The sequence below is a fragment of the Acomys minous genome (genome assembly GCF_964271855.1).
Source record: "Acomys minous genome assembly, chromosome: 1".
Lineage (NCBI taxonomy): Eukaryota > Metazoa > Chordata > Mammalia > Rodentia > Muridae > Acomys > Acomys minous.
The window spans coordinates 27,361,777-27,386,821 of NC_140483.1; the positions used below are offsets into that span (position 1 = coordinate 27,361,777).

At 38.7% G+C, this 25,045-nt stretch overlaps 1 protein-coding gene across 9 annotated transcripts in view; it reads left to right on the forward strand.

Moving 5' to 3' along the window:
• Nucleotides 1-25,045, forward strand: part of POU2F1 (POU class 2 homeobox 1) — a 139,224-nt gene that overhangs the window by 69,765 nt on the left and 44,414 nt on the right. For all 9 annotated transcript variants that reach the window (XM_084790093.1, XM_084790088.1, XM_084790090.1 and 6 more), the window contains 5 exons: nt 10,870-10,970; nt 12,864-12,917; nt 15,636-15,755; nt 17,516-17,704; nt 19,881-20,007. In XM_084790093.1, the coding sequence (XP_084646219.1) occupies nt 10,870-10,970; nt 12,864-12,917; nt 15,636-15,755; nt 17,516-17,704; nt 19,881-20,007 (591 nt within the window). The remainder of the gene's footprint in view (nt 1-10,869; nt 10,971-12,863; nt 12,918-15,635; nt 15,756-17,515; nt 17,705-19,880; nt 20,008-25,045) is intronic.

Here is a 25,045-nt window from a genome sequence, read left to right on the forward strand (position 1 = left end):
TGTTAAGAATGACAGTGTCTTGGAACTTTGTTGCCTATTGCTCCTAATCATACAGGAGAGGACTGGGCTGACTAAGCAGAAGTCTTGTCCTGTATTTGGGAGACTGAGGCTTTCCTGTTGAGCTCTGTCACATTTACTATGCTCCTGATTCTCTTGTTCAGGCTAGCTAAGTAGACTACCATGGTGTCTCTCCCCGAGAGGGGGAAGAGCATTACTGCATTCTGTCTGAGTTACCATCCAGATTTCTTGTTTCTCTTCCTTGCTTGACCCCTTCTGGATCTTGTTGCACTGACTTATGCTGATAAGTGCCATTGCCAAAGGTATTTGCAAAGAGTAACTAGGCAGTCAAACCTACAAAGAGGCAAGGGAAATGTGGGTAGAATTCCCACATCTAAAGAATAGCTTCCAAATTTCTTTAAAGGATAAACTCAGAATGATTATAGAATGCTGAAAATATCCACTATGTCAGACCCCTTGAGAATCATATAAAAGTAAATATATTACTTTTAATACCACAATTTCTGTAACTACCATTTGTTGAGTGCCTATAATAACCTTTGCTGTATTTTTAAAAATCCTTAGTGCAGTGCATATTACCTGATTTCAGTTAGAGTCTTATGACAGGCTAGATACTATTTCAAGGAATAGGGAGTTGAAGTATAAAACTAGGAAGGAAATCAAGGAAAATTTAGATTTGCACCCACTCTATTTAAGATTTTTCTCATGAACTATAATACATAAAATTGGAAATTTAAGTATCACATTATGTGTGTTTAAACCTAAAGTCATTTGTAGACCCATGTAAGGTAAATTCTAGCTAGAGCACTTGTTGAACATTTTGTGAATTTCTTGACTTGTGGTAATATGGAATGTAACAGACTCCTTTTCATACAACTTAGAATTACTTATCTACCTATTTATTTATAAAAACAATGTCTCACTGGAATACTTCATGTAAATTAAAACAAGCAAACAAAAAACAGGCTGGCCTTGAACTCCTAAAGATCTTAGTGCCTCTGCCTCAAGAGTGCTGGATCAAAGATGTGTGCCACAGTCCCAGACAGATACTTTTTAAGAGCAGTAATGCATCTTCCTAAACTTCTTTGTTTTCCCAGCACCAGTGGTGACAGTTAATATTCTCTTTTCTCTATAAAAAGGAAATTAATTGCTTTTCTGTAAGATATCTGCTAAAGAATAATATCTAGCTAGATCAAATATGAGCTGATTACTACCCTGTGAGGCTAGCAGCTCACTTCCTGTTTCTCTACTGCAGGGTGCGCTACTTCATTGACACAAATTATTTCCATATTTGACTATTACACTCACTCCAGAATAACACTTCATCACCGGCTCAGTGGTCAGGGTCTGCCGCCATCCTCTTAGCAGTCCCTGTTGGTAGTAGTTAGTTTAGAGATACAGCCATGCATTTGAATTCTGTTTTGTATATTAGGTTATTTGTTTGATGTATTAGAAATATTACAGTTTTTAAAAATAGGATGTGATGGGTCATCCGTATAAACCCAGCAGCTGGGAAACTGAGGCAAGAAAACTTTGAGTTTGATGCCAGTGTAGGCTATATAACAAGACCTTGCCTCAAAAAAAGAAAAAGAAAGCCGGGCATGGTGGCACACACCTGTAATTCCAGCACTCAGGGAGGCAGAGGCAAGTGGATCTCTGAGTTCAAAGCCAGCCTGGCCTATACATTGAGTCCAGAACAGCCAGGGGTACATAGAGAAACCCTGTCTCGAAAAACCAAGGGGGGGAAAAAAGAAAGAAAGAAAGAAAAGGAAAAGGGTGAAGCAGCATTTGTATCATGATGATTTAAAAAAAAAAAAAAAGCTTATTTAGATCATTTTATGCCCGTGTTTCGATTTTCATTTTAAAATGAATTATAAACTGCTTACTCTTTTTCATTTATTTAATAATTTAATTGTGATTTTTTTTTATAGTTTGTGAAAAAGTCTGAATATTAAAGAAAATAACCTTGAATATTATATAAAATCAAAGTCTAAAACTTTATAGACTCAGGAAACTTGTGTTGATCACTATTTCCTGAACTGCTCATAGCTGTAATAATTTTGATTTGTAAGATGTTAAGGGTAATGAGAGGTGTAAAGTTCAGACAAATCTGACAGTGCGTTTTGGACAGATAATCTTCAGATGTTCACAGGAATCTGGTTTGGATTTGTTCAGGTTTGCCTGTTTTGTATGTAAAGTGTTATAGTTGGTATTCTTAGATTATAGTACATATGAGATCTTAGTCTTCAGAGCCTTAGTAACCCACCAGGCCTTCAGACCACACGACGCACCATTTTTAGAGCAGTAAAACAAGAAAAACAGTAAAAACAGCAATTAGACCATAACTCAAACCCTAATTTCCGTGTCCCCCTCCCCCCCACTTTTGGGAAGAGAGTTATGTCTTATGGTCTGAAAAATACGGTAAAACTGGTCCTGGAAACCTACAAGAAGAACTTTATGACAGGCGGATCTGGGTCCTGGGGTCCTCCTCAAACTAAGGCACCAGCCAAGGAGAATATAGGCAGTAAACTTCGAACCCCTACCCAGACCTAGCCTATGAACAGGACATTCTCCACTGTTGAGTGGAGAGTGAGTTCTGACTCTCACACGAACTCTGGTGCCCCTTTTCTGACCACGTCCCCTGGATGGGGAGGCCTGATGGCACTCAGAGGAAGGATAGCAAGTTACCAAGAAGAGACTCGATAATCTAAGAGCATATACAGAGGAAGGAGGTCTCCCTCAATCACAGACATAGGGGAGGGGACAAGGGGGGAAGCGGGAGGGAGGGAGGAATAGGAGGATACAAGGGAAGGGCTAACAATTGAGATGTAATATGAATAAATTAATTTTTAAAAAAAGAAAAAGAAAATAGTTCCAGGTGTTATTTAATCCAATTAAATGACTTAAAAAAGAAAAAAAAAAGCTGGTTCTGTGTAGATAATGTTGAGTTATCCAAGAGCAAACATAGAGAAGCAAAATAATATTATTGTTACTCCTTCCTGCCTTCCTGCCTTTTTTCTTTCCTTTTCATAATTAACTTTTAAGTAGGGTGTAATGGTGTGTACCTTTAGTCTTAGCACTTGGGAGGAAGTTGGAAAGAAATAAGCACACACCAAAATGAACCAGACTCAGAAGACTACAACTCAGTGAACATTGTGCAGTTGGTTACTCACTCACACAGAAGCTGTGATGCTTCCTTTACATTAGATTTTGTATTTTTTATGCAGTATCTACTACCAAAATCAAAAATCCATGGCAGAATTGGAACTACAAAAGCAATTAGCCATGTGTCTTTTGCATAATTTATGTCTGTTAGCTACATTCAGCCCTCCCTTATCCTCTGATAGCCTTTCTTCTCTTTTCTACATGGTACACTGTACCCACCTGTACATGTGTACATAGCTGGCTAGATTCCACGAATGAGAGAGATGGTGCATTTTTTTCTTTCTGAGATTGTGTGACCTTGTTTAATATTACACAATCAAAGCCCATCAATTTTCCTGCAAAAATTTTTTTAGAACTGAATAGTATTTTATTTTGTATATCAAGTCTTTATTAGCTAGTTATCTGCTGACAAACAACTAGACTGATTCCAATTCCTTGCTCTAATGAATAAAGCAGCAATGGTGGTTGTAAACAACTCTATGATAGTGTGGAGTTCTGGATATGTGCCCAGGAGTGAAATAGCAGGATCATATAGTTCTATTTTTAATTATTTGAGAATTTTCCAAGCTAATTTCCACGATGGCTATACTAATTTGCATCTCTACCAACAGTCAATAACCCTTTCTCACCACATTCTTCTCCAGCACTTGTCTGATGTATTCATGATAGCCATTCTCACTGGGCTGAGGTTGTGTCTCAAAGTAGTTTACATTTTCATTTCCCTGATGGCTAGGGAAATGAAACACTTTAGAAATAGTTATTGGCTCGCTCTCTCTCTCTCTCTCTCTCTCTCTCTCTCTCTCTCTCTCTCTCTCTCTCTCTCTCTCTCTCCCCCACCCCTCTCTCTCTCTGTGTGTCTATTCAGTTTATCTGCCCATTTGTTGATTGACAGTTGTATTTCCTTAGTATTTGACTTCTGCAGCTTTTTGTAAATTCTGTCTGAAGTGTAGTGAAGATTTTCTGCCATTCTGTAGGCTGTCTGTTTGCTCTGTTGATTAAGTATTTCTTTAATGATTTTTAAATATGCTTATAGAGCATGTAAAATGAACCACCATTCAGGGAGAAAGTGTACAAATTAAAACAAGTGCTTGGGACTAGATTTTGGATCCCAAGAAACACATATAAATGATGGGTGGGTGTAGTAGTTCCAGCCTTCCAGGACAGTGGTAGAGTGCTCTCAGTGCAAACTGGCTAGTGAGGCTACCCGTATCTTTTATCACTGAGTCTGACTGAGAGACTTTGCCTCAGTGAATATAGTGGAAGTGTAATCAAGTGTGATTCCCAGTGTCAGTCTTATGTACAATACACCCATGCCCATACAGAAACATGCATACATACCACATGCTTGAAAAATTAAAGACAAGAAAAAGAAATTATGGCAGCAAGGGGAAAAGATAAGTATGCAGAACAAAAGATTGACTTTACAGATGAAGTTGAGAAGAAGAAAGGAATACTACGTTTTGTCTCCCATGCTCCAGGTACCAGAGAGATCACTGAAGTGAGTAAAATAGTGATTTTGATGTCAAATTTATCTTACAGAAAAGTACACATAAAATATAAGCAGTCAGCATTGAGACTATTCATTAAGAAATATGTGGTTCACAAGAATTCAGTATAAGGAATATTTGTTTCCAGTTGGAACATAGTTTATGCTGCCCATTAAAGACTAGGTTGCTTTTAAATGTAATGGTGGTTGGCAGTTTACCTTCAGAAGAAGAAATAGTAAAAGGTAAGATGAGATGAAAGAAAGCCGTACCAAGCACCTCTGATTCTTTTTTTTTTTTTTAAGTTAAGGTATATTATATAATTTCCAGATCCTTTTCCATTTAGTCATTCTCAGAATTATAGAATTCCATTTTTATAGACTTCAATTTGGTAATTATGACTACATCACTACCATTGGCTCTTAATAGAATCTTTAAGGCAGGTGTGTGTGTGTGTGTGTGTGTGTGTGTGTGTGTGTGTGTGTGTGTTCATGAATTTGTAGCCAGTTAACTATCTTATTCATTGAAATTGATCCTCCATCTTGCTGCATGTGTGTTGCATGTGCATGAGTGTGCAGGTAGGATTCTCACACATGTGCATGTACAGGTTAGAGCAGGATGCTAGGTTTCTTCCTGCTGCTTTCCCCCTTGTTGCAGTGAAAAAGGTTTTTCACTGAATTGAAAGTTTGTTGCTTTGGCTAGGTTGGCTAACCAACAAATTCTCCTGGTCTACCTGCCTTCACCCTCAATGCTGATGGTTAGGGATTCAGACTCAGATCCTCAAGTGCTTTTACTCAGAGACAGCTCTCAATCCTGTATCCTATCTTTTTTCAGTAATACTTTTTATTCAGACGATCTTTCCTATGACAATATCAAAATCATTTTAGTAAATGAAAAAGCCAGAGTGGCTTAGTTATATAAGCCATTGTACATTTATGAAATACCACCCCAGAAGGTTTTGCTATAAAAGTCCTGATAACCAGTGACTTCTTCATTCTGTATGATTTATTAGTGGTTTAGCTAGTGGCTGTATAACCCTATCCCTAGAAAAAAGATCTACTCACCCCAGGTAGGGAACCAACAGCAGACCAGAGCAAAAATAACACCATGTCTAACTTGGTAAGCCCATGAGTTTGAGGGTAATTACAGGAATATGGAAGAGGGCTTACTTACTGGAGCAGAAATGACTCAAAGAGGGCTGCACTACTGAAGCCCACTCCAACATAAGTGAGACTCAAAGCAGCTGGAAGCTTGGAGGTTACTGTAACAATTTTCAAAACACTGGACAGGTTGGAGACTGTCTCTTCCAGGTGTCTCTTGGGAGTCTTTACCTATATAAACTTGGGAAGGAAAGAGCTAAGTGCATCTGGGTCAGCTTCAGGGACTTGGTAAAGCTTCTGGGATGTTGATTATCTGAGTCCTGACATGCTTCCTTGCAGGCAGGAATGTGTCAGCTCAGAGGAAATTGCTATATACTCAAAAGATGACCAGACATCATTTTCTCTAACATAAAGGATATGATCCTCAAAGAGCAGGACATTACTGGATTTAGTTGCTGTTCTTTAATAATTTAAGAATTTGATGCCTTCAGTGTGAATCTTGAAAACATTTCCAGATGAAATTTTTAGCAAATCAAATGAGTACCATTACAGATTTGAAAATCTAGATGGTCTTCCCTTTGAATGTAGCCTTTTTATAGAGGCAATTTCTAATATTTTTTCCTTTATCATTATTACATTAGCATAATGGAGCTAGACATGGTGGTGCACGCTTGTAATCCTAGCACTCAGGGAGGGGGAGGGGGAGCCAAGCGGATCTCTGTGAGTTCAAGGCCAGCCTGGTCTACAAAGTGAGTCCTGGTGTACAAAGCCCAGCTTTTACTATCCAGGATGGCCAAGGCTACAAAGAGAAACCATGTCTCAAAAAACCAGCAAAACAAAACAAAACAAAAAAACCCACCATAATATTTATTGCATATTTTACCGTGTGGAGTACATTTTTCATTCTCACGAGTACTTTTACAAGCCCCAAAGTAGAAATTCCAACACTAGTGTTTATTGGTGTACTTTTATAGTAAAGTTTAAATAGTAGGGAATTCTATGGCAGTGGTTCTCAACCTGTAGCTTGCGACCCCTTTGACAAACTGTCTTCAAAAATATTTGCATTATGATTCATAAGAGTAGCAAAATTATAGTTATGAAGTAGCAACAAAAATAAGTTTATGGCTGGGCTCACCACAACATGAGAAATTGTATTAAAGGGTTGCAACATTAGAAATGTTGAGAACCACTGTGCTGTGAGCTACTGAAAGTAGCTAAAGAGCTTCCAGAGAGCCTTGAGAGCAGAGTTAAGCATAGATTACTCTGTTCGTTTAGTCTAAAAGCAGACCTCAAGCACCTGTGAGAGAAAGATAGTCCTTCCCCTAGTGCTTAATTGATGGGTCTCACTCAAAACATGCTGTTTCTGAGAGGTCTAACCACTACAGACTGAGAAATTTGCTGTGGTTCTATCCATGTGTACCTGCTGCAAGAAGCAACGGAGCCACAATTTCTAAACTTTGAAGAATGTTGGAACTGGTTTGTTTGTACATGTCTTTTAATCCAGCACTCGGGAAGCAGAGGCAGGCAGATCGATCTCCCTCCCCGCCCTTTCTGTGTCTGTCTGTCTGTGTCTCTCTCTCTCTCTCCCTCCCCCCCCCCTCCTGATAAGGGAAGGAAACCATTGCACATTAGTCCCTCCTTGTTAGTTCTGAAGGGACAAATAGAACTTTGAGAGAGATACAGATTTTTCAATTTTTTTAACTTATTTTTATTGTATGTGCTTGGGTTTGGTTGGTTGGTGTTTGTTTTGGTTGGTTGGTTGGTTTGGTTTGGTTTTGGTTTGGTTGTTTTGCACGCATGTGTGTCTGTGTGAGGGTGTGTATCCCCTAGAACTGGAGCTGCAGACAGTTGTGAGCTGCCATGTGGGTGCTGAGATTTGAACCTGGGTCCTCTAGAAGAGCAGTCGGTGCTCGTAACCTCTGAGCCATCTCTCCAGCCCTGACTTTAAATTCTTAAACTTCACAAAATCCAAATATGTCTTAGCTGGGCCTGTGCCTTATAACTGGTGCTGTCCTTGGACTCATCTCTGTCACAGTCTTCATTTTATATTCCCAGATATTTTTCTTTTACTGTCTGTTTTTTTTTTTGGAAGGTGACTGTGTTTATGAATAAAACTGGCTTAGTTTTTTGTTTGTTTGTTTTCTTTTTTCTTTTTTATACTTATCTTTGCCAGGTTATGAGTCTTTAGGTTATGCTGACGCCAGTAAATGAGATAGGAAGTATTTTGTATTTTGTTGATACTGTTCTCTGGAAAAAATGTATAAATGATTTGAATTAATTGTTCACTAAATCTTTGGAAGCATTTCTTGGTAAAGTTATCTAGACATTGTATTCTGTTTGGGGGAGGTTTTTTTTTTTTTTTTTTTTTTTTTTTTTTTTTTAACCTATTCATTCAGTTTCTTTAAATGTTGTAAGACTCCTGTATTTTCTGTTTCTTCTTGAGTCAGTTTTGATAAATTCTGTTTTCTGGAGAGTTATCCATTTCTAGGTTCCAGTTTTATTAACATGAAGTGATTTATGAAGTTTTGTTAGTATCTGTGTACACATATACATGTAGAGGTCAGAGGACAGACTCGGTGCCAGTCCTCACCTCCAGCTGTGTTTGAGACAGGATCTCTGTTAATGCTGGTCCCACCAGGATAGTTGGCCTACAGTGTCTGAGGACACCCCTCTCTCCACCACCTGTCTGGATTACACGGCATGTGCTGCTGTGTCTGGCTTTTAGGTGGCTTCTGCCAAACTCAGGTTCTTAGTCATGCAGAGCACGTGCTTCAGCCATGCCCACCTCCCCGGTCCTGCACCAGTTGTGATGCCTTTTCTGCTGCCCTTAGATTGTCTGTTTGCTACCTTCTATCCTCTTACTTCATCTTGCGAGAAACTTGAAAGCTACATGATTGCTTTGAAAGAATAAAGCTGATATTTCTCTCTTGTGTGTTTCCCCAATTTCATTAGGTATTGGTCATACTGTTATCACTATCTTCTATTTACTTCAGATTAATTTGTTTGTTGGTGCTTTAATATTTCTCTATAGACTTTGACAGATTAAACTTCCCTTGGCTCTTGGAGACACTAGAATCAAGGGCCCCCGCCGATCGCTTTCTAATTAATTGCCTGTGTCTTCAACCGCGTTTCTGTGTAGGCATTATGAAACAGTTTTGGACATAAGATTCCAAAGATAGAGCTTGGTGCTGCAATTCTATAGAGTCATTGGCTCTGGCCTGTTATTTCTTCATGTACTCTAGAACACTTCGATGTCTTTTCAGGGTCTTTAGACCTTCATGCTGCTAATATTAAACATCTTAATTTATTGGCCAAGAGTCCAATGAATAACTCTTTGTTCTTTTTCCTAATGTTCCAATTCTTCCCAGCATGTAAACCCAAGTATTACTTGGTTTTGCATTTGAACATCACTGTTTCCTTATGATAGTTCATACTATCATACAAATTCAGTTGGGCTGTGTGTGTGTGTGTGTGCTGGACCACCTTTCTTTTTATTTATATATTTATATATAAATAAATTATATATTTATTTTTTATTTATATAAAGGGTAGCTTAACTGTCAAATACCTCTCATTAGAGTGTTTATATCAGTAGTGGATCCTTCTTGCTCCTCACAAAGTCACCAGTGATTTTTTTTTTCCTGTATAAGTGAACTACTAAACTAAGTAGGTCAAAAGTTAGAAGACAGCCTGAGACCCTCTCTTAGGATAGTCTATGCCGTCCTTTCCAACATTAAAAATGATTTCTACCTAAATGCCGTGCCAGTTTTAACCCTGGTTGCTCCAATCACTGTATCCTTGTAGTCAGTAACTCTTATAATGGTCATTGTTTTATTTTTTGTACCTGCTTTTTAAGCATTGTTGGTGTTGCATACTTGTTCAACCTTCTGAAGAAAAGTCACTTGTCTTATTCACTTCTCTATTGCCATGCTAAGACACCATGACCAAGTCAGCTTACTGGAGAAAATATATTGGGGCTTATAGTTTCAGAGACTGAGTTGTGACCATGGTGATGGGGCACATGGTAACAGGCAGGCATGATGCTAGAGCAGTAGCTGAGAGCTCACATCTTGAAACAGTAACCATAACCATGAGACATGGCTGTTTAAAACCTCAAAGCCCACCCCCAGTGACACCCCTCCTCCAGCAGGCCCACCCCTCCCAGTCCTTCCCAAACAGTTGCATCAGCTGGGGACCAAGTATTCAAATATGTAAACCAAGGGGGCCATTGTCATTCAAACCACCATTCTATTTTATTTCTTTTTGTTAGTTATAATTTTGTTAGTTATAATTTTTAAGAGAATTTCATACTTGTATATAATAAAATATCATCATATCCACTCCCTATTTCCCTTCTTCAAATCCCCTCATATTCCCTAGCATGTCCCCCTCCTAACTTAACTTTATGACTTTGCGTGTGTGCGTGCATGCATGCGTGTGTTGTTTTAATAACCCACTAAGCCCAATTACTATTGCCGTGTGTGTGTGTGTGTGTTGTTTTAATAACCCACTAAGCCCAGTTACTGTTGCCCCTATGTGTATGGGCATGTGTGTGTGTGTGTGTGTGTATGTTGTTTTAATAACCCACTAAGCCCAGTTACTGTTGCCCATATGTGTATAGGCATGTGGTCATCAACTGAATCACAGGAAATACACTAGTAGGAACACTCTCAAAATAGAGTGAGTCTCCTACAGCAACTGTCAGCTGCCAATGGCTCCTCATTAAGAGATGGAACCTGCATAGTTCCTCCCCATTGTGCTAGAGTTTTGACTGGCTTGATCTTGTGGAGGTCTTAAGCAAGTAACCACAGATGCTGTGAGCTCAGGAGTGCCGTAGCCATTTCACGTCCAGAAAACAGCCTTTCACAGCAATTCTCCCCGCCTTCTGCCTTTTAGATTCTTTGTGTCTCTATTCCTACAGAGTTTCTGGCTCCTCTCCCATGATGTTCGATTTCTATTTTTCTGAATCTCTTTGTCTCTTTGAAGATATTTAGAAAAGTGATTGTTCAGAGCAAGTTCCTAATGGTTGTTGATAACTGAAGCTGAGTACTTCACTTCATTTGAATTGATTTCACTTCATAGTTACTTTGCTTGTTTTTCAGGCACACAGACCAATGGCCTGGACTTCCAGAAGCAGCCAGTGCCTGTTGGAGGAGCAATCTCAACAGCCCAGGCCCAGGCCTTCCTTGGACATCTTCACCAGGTAGATTGTTTTGTCCAGCCATAACTGAGAATGTTTTTACTAGAGACGTAAAATGCTAGGAAAGCTATTTTAAATCATGTGCTAAATGATTCATGTGGAATTAATAGATTTTGCATAGCTATTGACTCTACAACTGTGTGAATAAAACAATTTTTTGTTAAATGGAACATATATAACAGCTAGGTCACTGTCCTGCATGAACAAGAGCTTGAATCTGTGAGGGCTGAGTGATGCTAGTAAATAGCCAGAATATTCTGCATTAACAGTTACCACTACCCTACTCAGAGCCATGCGACTATTAACTTAATTTCAGATTTTAAGAACCTTAACTTACTACCCTGATACCACGTGACTCCCCCCCAACCCCCCCAGTCTAAAACAGAACATGGGTTCTGTTCATTTAATTTACATACCACTCTTTTCATTAAAATGTCATTAGACTACCAAACTTTTTTTTAAGCTGTTCTACTTGAAAATAGCTGAAATTTTAGAAAAGGGTCCTCAAGGTTATTTTTAGATAAAGCCAAGTTGGAATGATTCATGTTCTCCGCTCTTATGTCCCGCTGCTTGCCAGGGTCCTTATACAACAGCTTTCATGGTCTCTACTACTGATTTTCACTACCACTATTCCATTTTCATCTTTTATTTATTCAGGTCTAGTTGATAATCTTCTCCCTTTTTAGTCTTTTTTTTTTTTTTAACTTTCAGGACATTAGCCTTTGAGGGGCTACAAGATAATAGTGGACAACAAACTCCATATATATGGATGAATGAGGATTTTAACTTTAAAAGGGACTGTTGGTTGTTGGTTTTTCAAGAGTGTTTTTCTCTGTAGCCGTGGCTATCCTGGACTCACTCTGTAGACCAGAACTGACAGTGATCCACCTGTCTCTGCCTCCCTGAGTGCTGAGATTAAAAGTGTACTGCTGACTAACTTTTTTTTTTTTTTTTTTAATGAGCACAAACCAAATACTCCAGAAGGTTCCTCATTTTAGGTTTGTCTGCTTTCTTGACATGATTAGATTATTTTAGATTCAGCTTGTCTGCTTTTGGTAGGATACACTCTCCTGAGTGCTTTCAGGAAAATGCAGATCTCTCATTACTGGTATCACTTGCTTTCCCTGGGAAGGTACTGTTTTTCCCTTTGTAATTCTCAGCATCTGTGGAGAAATAGTTCAACACATGTACATATCTTACTCTTATTTGGCCATTAGTTAGACAATCTGATGATGACTCTTTTCTAAATCAGGTTGCTATCATGATTGCCAAATGATAGTTTTCTAATTGCATGTCTGTCCTTACTTAAGTATGACCATGAGTTGAACTTTAAAAATAGGAATATTAAATATTAAGACAGATAATTTACTTTTAAGTAGTATATAGTAATATTGTTTAATTATTAGTTTATCTGATTATTAATTGAAATTATTTAACATTAATTAATATTTATTTGAAATTGTCACATATGGCTTATTTAATAGATCCTCTTAACTAGCGCTTTTGTTCATAATGATAAAAATAATACATGGGGATAGTTTGGTTTTATGTGTTCTTTAAAACAATGTGGATGGTGTAAGTTATGGCTTTAGATCCTAAACAGCTTATGACTAGAAACAGAGTTTTAAATAAGGAGCCCTCACCCAGAGCAAGTGTGGCACACTTGATAGTACTCATTTAGTGATGGTGCTAATTCAGAAGAAATTTCTGCAGTTTTTAGATGGGGTGTGGGAAACTATGAGCTTGTATGTAAAGTCTTAACCCCACAAAATATATCTTTGTATGTTCAACTCTAACTTGGTGGTAAGCACTTAGTATTTGAAGTATTTCTTGATGGCACCCTCTAGTGATGAGAGTATTTTAGATTATTGTATCCATTGATTTCTTTCTTCCTAGGTCCAGCTCGCTGGGACAAGTCTACAGGCTGCTGCTCAGTCTTTGAATGTACAGGTAAGTTGAAATGTGAGCACAAAGGTCATGTTTCTATTTATTTTCCCATAATTTTTATAATGAACACATCATTTAGAATAGGAACTACTTGAAATTGTTACTGCTTATTAATTTTATTGTGGCTATATTTTTATTGCTGAATCCAGATGGTAATAAATGTTATTAATGAAAATCAGCTTAATCTGCTACTGTGTGTGAGCCAAAGGTGGACAAGTGAAGTCGACTTTCAGAGTTTAGAATGAAGTTCAGGAATACATACTGAATACAAAACAAAACAGCTTCTTTAAGTATCTTGCTTTCCAGACTGTATCAGTTTTCATGAAACACTGGATAGAGAACTAGGGAGCTGGGTTTTGAAGTTTCATTGTACCAATCATAGCTATATGACCTTTGGCAAGTCATAGCCTCCTGGGGGCTCAGTTTTGTATACTTATATTTAAATAAAGACACTGATGACATTGTATGCAGTCTTCTCTGCTCTAAAAGATGTAGGATTAAAGGGTGCAGGAGTCATTGCCCAGTGGCTAAGTGCAGCATATCTGCTCTCAGAGGATTCTCGTATCAGGAGGCTCCGGCCACCTGCAACTACAGCGCCAGGGCGTCTGACTCTCATTCTTGCCTCCGTTGGCACCCACACACATGTACACAGACCCATACCCAGACACACCCACACACATGTACACAGACCCATGCACAGACACACCCACACACATGTACACAGACCCATACCCAGACACACCCACACACATGTACACAGACCCATACCCAGACACACCCACACACATGTACACAGACCCATGCACAGACACACCCACACACATGTACACAGACCCATGCACGGACACACCCACACACATGTACACAGACCCATACCCAGACACACCCACACACATGTACACAGACCCATGCACAGACACACCCACACACATGTACACAGACCCATGCACAGACACACCCACACACATGTACACAGACCCATACCCAGACACACCCACACACATGTACACAGACCCATGCACGGACACACCCACACACATGTACACAGACCCATGCACAGACACACCCACACACATGTACACAGACCCATGCATAGACACACCCACACACATGTACACAGACCCATACCCATACACACCCACATACATGTACACAGACCCATGCACAGACACACGTAAACATCATTTAAAATAGTAATAAATCTTTACTTTAAAAGAAAAGCAAGATGTTGTTGGTCGGATAGTCAAAATTATAAAACAGAACTTAAATCTGGCTTTTCCCCCTCCTGCAAACCATCAGACAAAAGGTTTAAGGCTCCAGTACTTTGCATTACTCCGTAACATTTCAGTTGGCCTTTCTTTGTAGTATTTGGGAAACTAACAGTCAAGAGGGGAAAACAGTATTCTAGAAGATTGACTTCAGTGCTCCTACTGACAAAAGACTTGGGGTTGAACATTCTATGAAATCTTATGGAATATGGACCTAGTAACACATGGAAACAAGGAGAAAAAAGGGGATAATGCGACCTTCCTTTCTGAGAGAGAGGAGGCAGAAAATTGCCTTGGTTGCCATGGTAAACTTAACATCCCTTAGAGAGATGTTGGCAAACAGGCTATATCTCCAGTGCAGAATGTTTACAGTCCTACACTGTAATTATCTTTCAGTGACTGGCAGAATTAATCAGAGCTTTTATGTTAATTAGCTTTGCTGTAGTCCCCCAAACAGGTGGTAGAAAATATGCAAATCTATGCAGAATTTTAATACTCTGCATAACCACTGTTAATTACCATAAATTTTTTTCTCTCTGGCCTTTTAAGGCCTGCCTTTTTAAAAATAATTTAATATTTATTTTATTTGCATTGGTATTTTACCTGCATGTATGTGTATGAAAGGGTGTCAGGTCCTCTGAAACTGGAGTTATTCCAGATGGTTGTGAGCTTCCATGTGGGTGCTGGGAGTTGAACTCAGGACCTGGAAGAGCAGCCAGTGCTCTTAACTGCTGAGCCATCTTTCCAGTCCCCAAGGCCTATATATCTTGAGTGTATTTTCTTTCAAGCTTGTATACTACTTGGTGGGAGACATTGCATTAGAGGTCTTTAAAGTAGTAGAAAACAGTTATGTGTGTCAAGTAATTGAACTGTAAGATAGTATATGAAGATGTTTGAGACTTGACACAAGGTATGTGCCACAGTGTTAGTTGAAAGAGTCTGCTAATAGAAATGAGTTGAAATACATTCTTCCTCTTCCTCTTTATTACCTGAACTGGAGATTTGTAGTTGTGAAAGATTTTGTTCATTTGTGGATGATCAATTTAGTATTTCTTTTACAAATTTATAATTGCATATGCCAAGACAGGTTGATACCCATGGTATGTCTCTCCTTCTCTGAGAAGAAAAAGAGAGGGGCATAAGGTAAGGGAGGGGAGCTGAGAAGGAGGGACTAGGAGGAGAGAAGGGAGGGGAACTTCCTTCAAGAATGTAAAGTAAATAAATAATAAAGAAAGTTTATAATTGCAACATTTCTGGGATTAGAATAAAAGAGTTTTTAAGAGTGCTTCAGTAGAAAGAAAGAGCATATAAAAAAGGAAAAAGAGAAAACCCCCAAACTCAAAATTGAATAGCACATATTTAAATAAATCTTGAATTACAGAGTTAGAAGTACATTTCTTTTAATCACCTATTTCAGATATTTTATTTCATTTCCTATCCAACCCCACTTCAGTCTAAATCTAGTGAAGAATCCGGGGATTCGCAGCAGTCAAGCCAGCCTTCCCAGCAGCCTTCAGTGCAGTCAGCCATTCCCCAGACCCAGCTAATGCTGGCTGGTGGACAAATAACTGGGGTAAGTTTTTGTTGAGAATGTTATAATAAGCTTCCTCTGTGTCTGAACTGCCACTGATTTGCATCTCATGAAAACTGTTCGCTGTGCCTGGCACTTAGCGTGCCACTATTCTATCTTTAAGGAACTTTCTGGAAGCAGAAGCTCTGGGAGAGGAATTCACTTTGTCATGATTTCTTTTACAGCTACAGATGTTCAGAATAATTACTAACTTTTAAACCCACATTAAAAAATGGTATTGCTTCATCGTACAAGGGAGACATTGCCATATGCATGCTAAAGTTGGAGTTGTGTTATTACAGCATAGCTGAAGAGTGGATTAATAAAGAAAAACATTTTTTGGAAGTGACTTTGTAATATCCTAAAGTAAAATATGTAGTCTTATATCCTGTCAGTGTAATTACTAATTACTAAAGGACTAGTTGCAATTTATGTAAAGCTCCTAAAACAGTGCTTGGCATGTAGCCTTCAGTAAACATGACTTATTTTTACTGGTAGCAACCTGTCCTCTGTGACTGTAAAGCTTTTTACCTGCTTAGTGATTTCTGTTTTAAGCTATTATTTGGAATACACAATTTTTCAGTGTTGAAAGCTTATATGTCACGTTTTGTGAGGAGAATGCGTCAGGGGAATGATAAGAAAGTAACTAATCAATTCACATCACATCAACCCACAGAATTGTTGTAATTAGTTTCAGCTAGTGTGTTTGAGCAGTAGAAAGTTCTTCTAAAAACTGTTGCACATTTATTTACAGTGTTCCATCACTGGAGATTACTAATATATGTACCTGTATTATTAAAAATACAAATACACATACACACATTTTGAAAAAAATTGAATTTTTGAATATTTTTCCTTTGGTTCTTGTGTTTGTAATGCACAAATTGTTTGGTTAAATTAGACTCTGCTAGGTTAGAAGGCAGGCTGTACGCTAAATGACTATTAGGAGATCAGCTATTACATGACCCTTTCTTGTTTGATCAGAACATGTCACCAAAAGAAAGACCCAGCACAATTACTTCTTTGATGTAAGCATATTTCATATATTATGAAAGTTTAAATGTGTTCTAAATACAGTTCTTGCTTTACTATTAGGGTTCGGGTTTTGGTGACTAGTGATTAAGATAGTAACAGGCACTTGGGATTCTAGGTTCGTGTACCTTGAAGCTTCTACTAAATCTGGGCATTCAGATTCATTTGCGTTTGAGAGAGTGGCTCTTACCACCTGTGTCCTAGAGATAATAAGTTGGAAAGAGGGTGTAAACCTGCAAACTGAAGTTGGACAGAAGATTGGGTGAGGGAGGGTCCTGGAGGAAGATTTGGAAAGGAAGCAGGCGTCCCTCACGTTTTTTAGTCACATCTTGAGGCATAATGGGAATGGTGACATGTGGTGGGATTCTAGCTAATGGGAAGCTGCTGGGCCCTTCTTTCTCTTCCTGGTCATATCCAGCACCCTTTTGTTCCTCATTAATCTGACTAATCATGTGGGGTTGGGTATAAATTTCTTTGTATATCTTGTCACCATTGAGTCTTTGTTTTCTTATGTGTAAATTACTAAGTGAGTTTTCACTTCTGAAATGGGGACTACTTTAAATCGAATGCTCTGCTAATGCAGGTGGTTTGGTCATTGGTGGACAGTTTAGCTGCATATTAACCATATGAAGCTGAGTACTGAGGACCTCTTGAGTTATCTATTTGAAAGCAGTTTGCTTGCATTACAGGCCCCATTTCTTCAATCCTGCCCTTATTTGTTTTTGTTTTAGCTTACTTTGACACCAGCCCAGCAACAGTTATTACTACAGCAGGCCCAGGCACAAGCCCAGCTGCTGGCTGCTGCAGTGCAGCAGCACTCCGCCAGCCAACAACACAGTGCTGCTGGGGCCACCATCTCAGCCTCCGCTGCCACGCCCATGACGCAGATCCCCCTCTCTCAGCCCATACAGATTGCACAGGTGAGTAAGGAACAAAGCCACAGGGCCAACGAGCAAGTAATAAAATGAAATTTTTCACTGAGTATTGTTAGCCTTCTGGTTGCTAATGTGGGTCTTTAAAAGCCCAAGGAACCTCTCTCTGGTTCAAGGAGCCATTATCCTTCTTCCCTGAGTCAGAAACACTATATTTGTTTGCTTATTTGAGTTGATATTATAAATATATAGCTGATTATTTGAAAAACCAAATGTTTATGTTAAATGATAATTCTCGAGTAACTAGCTGGCATATTTCTGAGGCAAGGGATTACTGTATTTATCTTAATTAGCTAATTATAGCAGGCAAGAGTTCTTCCATATGTTCTACAGTAAGTGTTGCCACCTTGTTTTCTTCTCTGGAGTGACCAGGACTATGGAGAAGTGCATTAAAATGTTACAGGGTTTCAGCTTTCCCATTTTCAAATAAACTATACAAATGTAATAAAAATTTACTTTAAAAGTCATAAAGAATGGAACCAAAAAAGAAAATAAGTGAACCCTTTTATCTCGGGGAAAGGAAAAGGAGTCTGGGAAGTTATATGTAACAAATGCAGAAGTCTCAAGAACTAAGAAAATGTCTTCATATCCCCAGAGGAGTTGGGAAGTACACTGACTTTGTAACAAGAGTTTGACTAGATGCTTGAAATAGAGTCAGACTCATTTTTATTACTGCGTGGACATCTCTATCAAGATAGTGTTTTGATTTGGGCCATTTTCTTTAGCAAGTAAATTATTCCAATGCCTAAACTCTTAAGACTTTAATCTGAAATTAATATAAATAAAGATCATTTATATGAAAGCGCTGAACATGTAAAATACTAGAGCCAACATAAGACCCTATTATTATGTTTTATCTGACTTTTTTCTTTTTTAAAATATATTCATGTATTTTATGTATATGAGCACTCATTCTTCATACATATCAGAAGAGGCCATCAGATCCCATTACACATTGTGAGCCACCATGTGGTTGCTGGGAATTGAACTCAGGACCCCTGGAAAAGTAGCCAGTGCTATTAACCTCTGAGCCATCTCTCCAGCCCTATATCTGACTTTTATGTGAATAATTTTTTAATAACACTGATTTCTTAGCTGAGTTGGATGAGCTGATATCAAATTGCAGGGATCAAATCTTAATTTATTGATGGACATTTGAATCTCAATTTTTATTATAGAAAAAAATTGGGTCAAATATTCAAAAACTGTGTCACTTAATTTTTAAAGTCCTTTTGTACTGTTGAGAACTCTAAAGGAACAGAACTTAGAGAATGAATATGTTTGAATTTACTAGAACTTATTAGAGTAGCTGCAGGCTATGTTACAGCCAGTCCCACAATGGCTGTCTCTCAGAGGAAAGACCGGGAGTCCAGGAGTTTGTTCAGTCCATGCAGCTGGTCCTCACTGTGTCTTGACCTCCTGAAGAAGTAGCTTCTAATTCCAGCAGAGTGCCTCAGCAACAGAATAGATGAGCATCCCAGAGAACCAAGAAAGGGCTCACTACTGTGCCCAGTTGCCTGCATTTTAGTTGATTCCAGAGGTAGTCAAGTTTGCATCCAAGATCAGCTGCCTCAGTGGCAGTAGATGAAAGCAGAGAATTTCATATGTCTGTATGGCTTGTGCAAGCCCCACCACGAACTAACAACAATAATAAACTAAATTTTAAAATTGAACGCCCCCTTCAGTACTGTAGATATTTATTCTGTATTCATTTATTGTGAAAGAGTTTTAAGTACTATTGAAAATCAGGCTTAGCATAATAGTTACACTATATATACATATACATCATGACCTTAAAAATACAACTTCTTGCCGAGGCCGTAAGGGTTTGGGATTTGGTTTTACTATTTGGGGTGTGTCTGTGTGTGTATACACAAAAATCAGGAGCAAGTTCTCTCCTCCACCATGGGTTTTAGGGATCAGTGTCAGGTCTTCAGTGCCTCACAGCAAGCACTTGTACCTGCTGAGCCATCTCTGGCCTGATGCCTGAAGGTTTCTCACACACTGACATAGTCCTGGAAGCCACACTGTTGGCACATGAACAAAGCTAAGTATTGTCTCATTGTTACTTGATATGATCGAAGTCATCACCTAGGAACCTAGGACTAAGGCAGCTTTCATTTCTGGATATTGTCTAATCTGTGTTTTGCTTCTGAGCTTTTAGGATCTTCAACAGTTGCAACAGCTTCAGCAGCAAAATCTCAACTTGCAACAGTTTGTGTTGGTGCATCCAACCACCAACTTGCAACCAGCACAGTTTATCATCTCACAGACCCCCCAGGGCCAGCAGGGTAAGCATCTCCCGAATGCTCATCAGTGGCGCAGCAGAGCTGTGCATTTAGTGTGCAGACACTCTAACTACATTTGCCCTAATAGTATCCATGCAAGCAATTCCTTTATTCAATTTTTGTTGCAAACTACCAGTATTCACAAGAATCTCACATGAAATTTCCAGGGCAATAACCTGAAATCAGACAGCTTAATCATTTCCAAGGTCACTGAATGAATGAAAAAGGTAGTCTTCTAAATCCCATTCCAAAATTTTAACTAGCTCTTCATGGGATTGAATTTGAATGTCTGGTATCTTCCAATAAAGTTTTGTATGGAATATTTAAAAACAAACTAAAAGTAGAAAAGTGACATTAACAGTTTGCATTAAGAAAGCTTATTTACAGCTGGGTATGGTGGTATACAGGTATAATCCCAGCACTCAGGAGGCAGAGGCAGGTGGATCTCTGTGAGTTCAAGGCCAGACTGATTTAAAAAAAAAAAAAAAAAAACAAGTTCAGGATAGCCAAGGTTACACAGAGAAACCCTGTCTTGAAAAGCAAAAAAAGAAAGAAATTGAAAAAGACTTATTTACACTGAAACTAGGAGAGGTTAGAACAGGCAAGAATAGATTTAGTAATAGTCAGCAGGGTTTTGCAAGGTCATGTTGAGGTTGATAAAGGCTGAGTTATGACTGTGAGAGCAAAAGAGAAAATGATACAACAAAGAGAAAGGACTTGGGCCAGGCATGATAGCACTTGCCTTTAATTCTAGCATTTGGGAGTAAGAGGCAGGATCTCTGAGCTTAAGGCCAGTTTGGTTTACATCATGAGAACCTATCTTAAACTAAAAACTAAGAAAAGACTTGGTGGCCAGTTACATTTGGTCAGTGAGAAGGAATAGACATCTAGGTTATTAAGATTTTAGGAAAGTATAAGCATTGGTGGGTCATAGAAAGAAAATGTATTCATGGGAGAGCTTTACTAAAATCAATACTTTTTTAAAAAATATTTATTTATTATGTATACAGTGCTCTGTCTGCATGTATACCTGCACACCAGAAGAGGGCACCAGATCTCTTTATAGATGGTTGTGAGCCACCATGTGGTTGCTGGGAATTGAACTCACGACCTTTGGAAGAGCAGGCAGATCTCTTAACCTCTGAGCCATCTCTCCAGCCCAAAACCAACAGTTTTGAAATAGCAGGGATATATAGAGTCTGAAGATGATACTTTTTTGCCTTGTGGCTAGGAACCAGTAAAAAGTGATCATTACAATGAAAGAGAATTCTAAGAGAGAAGGAAGAAATGATCTGTCTAGACCAGAAAGACTTTCACAGGCCAAGCCTTTTGATCTGGTAATTGTTGAGACATTAAGATTGAGTAAGATCATAGCTGGGCATGGTGGCACATGCCTGTAATCCCAGCACTTGGGAGGCAGAGCCAGGCAGATCCTTGTGAGTTCAAGGTCAGCCTGGGCTACAAAGTGAGTCCATGACAGCCAAGACTACACAGAGAAACTGTCTCAAAAAATAAAAAACTAAAGAAAAAATTGATCACTTTCCTTTATTTATTCATTTTTTACAAAGCCTAAGGATATTACTATTTTTTTTTCATATCTGAGCCTTTATAAGACTTTATAAGTTAGTTATAATAAGAAATGACTTTTCAGGGCTGGAGAGATGGCTCAGAGGTCAAGAGTACTGCCTGCTCTTTCAAAAGTCCTGAGTTCAATTCCTAGCAACCACCTGATGGCTCACATTATCTACCATGAGATCTGGTGCCCTCTTCTGTTGTGCAATAAAACTCTGTATACCTAATAAATAAATAAATCTTTTTTTTTTTTTAGTGGCTTTTCTAATTTTGTGTGTGTGTGTTTATATATATATATATTTTTTTTTTTTTTTTTTTTAATTTCTTCCTTTCTAACCTTTCATAGGAAAATAGCACGGAATGGAAAAGAATATTGGTTGGCTTTAGAGCCTGTAACCCTACCCTAGACAAGCCACCTAAGTTTTCTGAGTTCATATACTTCCCTTTTCATCTTCCCCTTTAATTATGAGTAATTTATAAAAAATGTTTTAATTGATATCAGGAAGACCGTTGTAATATAATAAAAAGCACAGACTATAAGTCTAAAGCCAAGCTTTCTCTCTCAAGAAACATGTTTCTGAGTCTCGATTTTCTTACTTGAAGTATGAGAATAACTTTAGTAATTATATTCAAAAGTTGTGGGGATTTAATAAGTAAATATATGAAAGTACTTTTAGAAAATGTGCCTTATACATAGTGACCTCCGTTTTTGCCACTATTACCAGTGACATCATGTCAGTAGCAACAATAGTCTATAGATACAACTTGGAGAATGAAAAATCTGTTTCTTTGTATAGTAAAAACCAGCTTCAACCGGGTACGGTGGTGCACGTCTTTAGCCCCAGCACTCAGGAGGCAGAGGCAGGTGGATCTCTGTGAGTTTGAAGCCAGCCTGGTCTACAAAGACAGTGTTCCAGGACAGCCAGACCTACACAGAGAAACCCTGTCTCAAAAAACCCAAAACAAAAACAAACAAAACCTAGCTTGAAAGTAATTGGGACTCAGGAGCTAGCTCAGTGGGTAAAGCACGTGCATAAACATGAAGACCCATGTTTAGATCCCTAGCACACACGTAACGGCCAGGAAGGGCTCAAGAGGTATAGATAGAAATAGCAAGTTGGATAGCTAATCTAGCCAAAAGTCTGATTTCAAATGAGAACCTCGACTGAAGAGTCTTCTGACCTCAACCTCTGGCCTCTGAAAACATGTACACACACACACACATACATGTGCACTCACACCACATGCACGTAACACACACCGAAATATAAAAAAAATAAAAAGTAAACTGGAGCCAGTTTGTGCTACTGCTGTTGAGTGACCCAGATTATATCTAGTAAGATAAGCCAACAGTATGAAGGAACAGAACCTTGAAAATGCTTCATTTCCAGTAGAGTCACCAAGGGTTAACAGTAACCGAAAATCTGATTAAATCTATTAGTTTGTGTGAAGGGAACAAGGGTTGATTTGTTGGGATTTTAACAACAACAAAAAAAATATCTCTAGCATGAGATTAGCCTCCAGTTGGGCAACCACTTCTACTTTTTTGAGGGAGTAACTGTCATTATCATGAGACTTTGAAAAAATAGTTTATAATATTGATAATATTGCTATAATTATGTAACTATTTAAAAATTAACAAGAGAAGTATATTCTCCCAGGGTTGATTTTTCTTGGGAAAATTCTTACTGATGTGTTGAGTCATATTTCATAGGAACTTGTGTTTTGCCCTTTCTTGGTTCTCATGAAAATTCTAAGCCTCTCTGAACCTTTCAGCATTTCAGCTGGCCTCAGTTGGCAGGGAGGGAAAGATGGGGTGACCAAAGTTTGAATTTGTTCATAGAATATGATACTGTAAGCAAAATTAATCATTCAATATTATAATTACTGATTAAATATGCTTTTATGAAAGAGAAGCAAAAGCCAAACTTTCCTACTAAACTTTAAAGAACTCATTGTTAATGTGTCTGAGCTTATACTTTCTTCTGTTTAATTTTTTTATTGTGTCATATATTATTGGGATTTTATCTCTTTCAAAATAATTGTGGTAGATTAATTCTAATTATTAATGTAAAATATGATTTATTTTTCTCAGTGAACAACATTTTGTGTTCAAACCCATAAAATTCACAATTATAGTTAATTTGCTCAACATTTTGTTGATATCATTCCAATTGTTGAAGTTATAATTTTCAACAAGATGAAATCTCCTACACTTAAAGTCAAACAGAGGTAAACATAAACAAATGACTTGGATAACAACATGTCTAAGGAAGACGGGAGATTTGACTGAGCTGGTAAACAGTAACATGTGGAAGGTAGGGTGTGTGGTCTGAAGAGAGCCTGTCTGGTGGGTGGCATCTGCCTTTGGGGCCTGGATAGTGAGGTGTAGGCTGCTGCAGCTGGATGTAGATCTGGATGACTAGGGTGTAGGCCCTGGAGACAGTGGAGAGTAGAGAACCTGAGGGTGGAAGGAGCTTTAACTAAGCCAGGAAAAGGGAAGGCCAGTGTAGTTAGAGATCAGTGAATAAGAGAAAGTGGTAAGAAAGGAAGCCTAGGCGGTGCTTGAGCAGGCAGCTCACTGTTAAGTCTAGCCATGCAAGCATGGGGACCTGAGTTCAGGTCTATAGAACCCAGATAGATGCTGAGTGTGGTGATTCCACCTGTAATTCCAGTGCGCGGAAGATAGAAATGGGATCCCCAGAGTGAGCTGTCTAGCTAGACCCGCCTATCAGAAGGCCCAGGGTTCAGTTGAGAGACCCTTCTTTAGTAAATAAAGACAGTGATTAATAAAGACTACACACACACACACACACATATATGAAGAAGAAAAATAAAAGCAGTACAGGACCAGAGTGCCTAGGACTAACCAGATGGCATTCTCTTTTAATTGTAACACTCTACCAGAGTGTTGGTTTGATGACAAGGTCAGGCTGTGGAGCACAGGTGGACGTTGAACTTCTTTGTCAGCCTGCCATATGCTGAGACTGCAAGCATGTGCCACCAAGCCGGGCTCACTGGTGTGGACTTAACTACGTTTAAGCTTGACCTTGGAAGGGCTGGAGAATTGGCTCAATGGTTAACAGTATGTTGCTGCTCATGCAGAGGAAACAGGTTCAACTCCCAACACCCACTTGGCAGCTATAACTCCAGTACCAGGGGAGCCAAAACTTTTCTTCTGTACCTACATATATACGTACATACAGGCAAACACTCATATATGGAAGATGACTAAATAAAGCTAAAAATAACTTTTTAAAAGATTGAGCCATAGAGAGATCCTTGGAAAATCATGGTAGTCTTTTAAACATGATTAATTTTTTCTCCTTTGAACCCTTACCAAGACCTAGCCGACGAACACTATATTCTCCACTGTTGAGTGGAGAGTGAGATCTGATTCTCACGTGAACTCTGGTGCCCCTTTTCTGACCATGTCCCCTGGATGGGGAGGCCTGGTGGCACTCAGAGG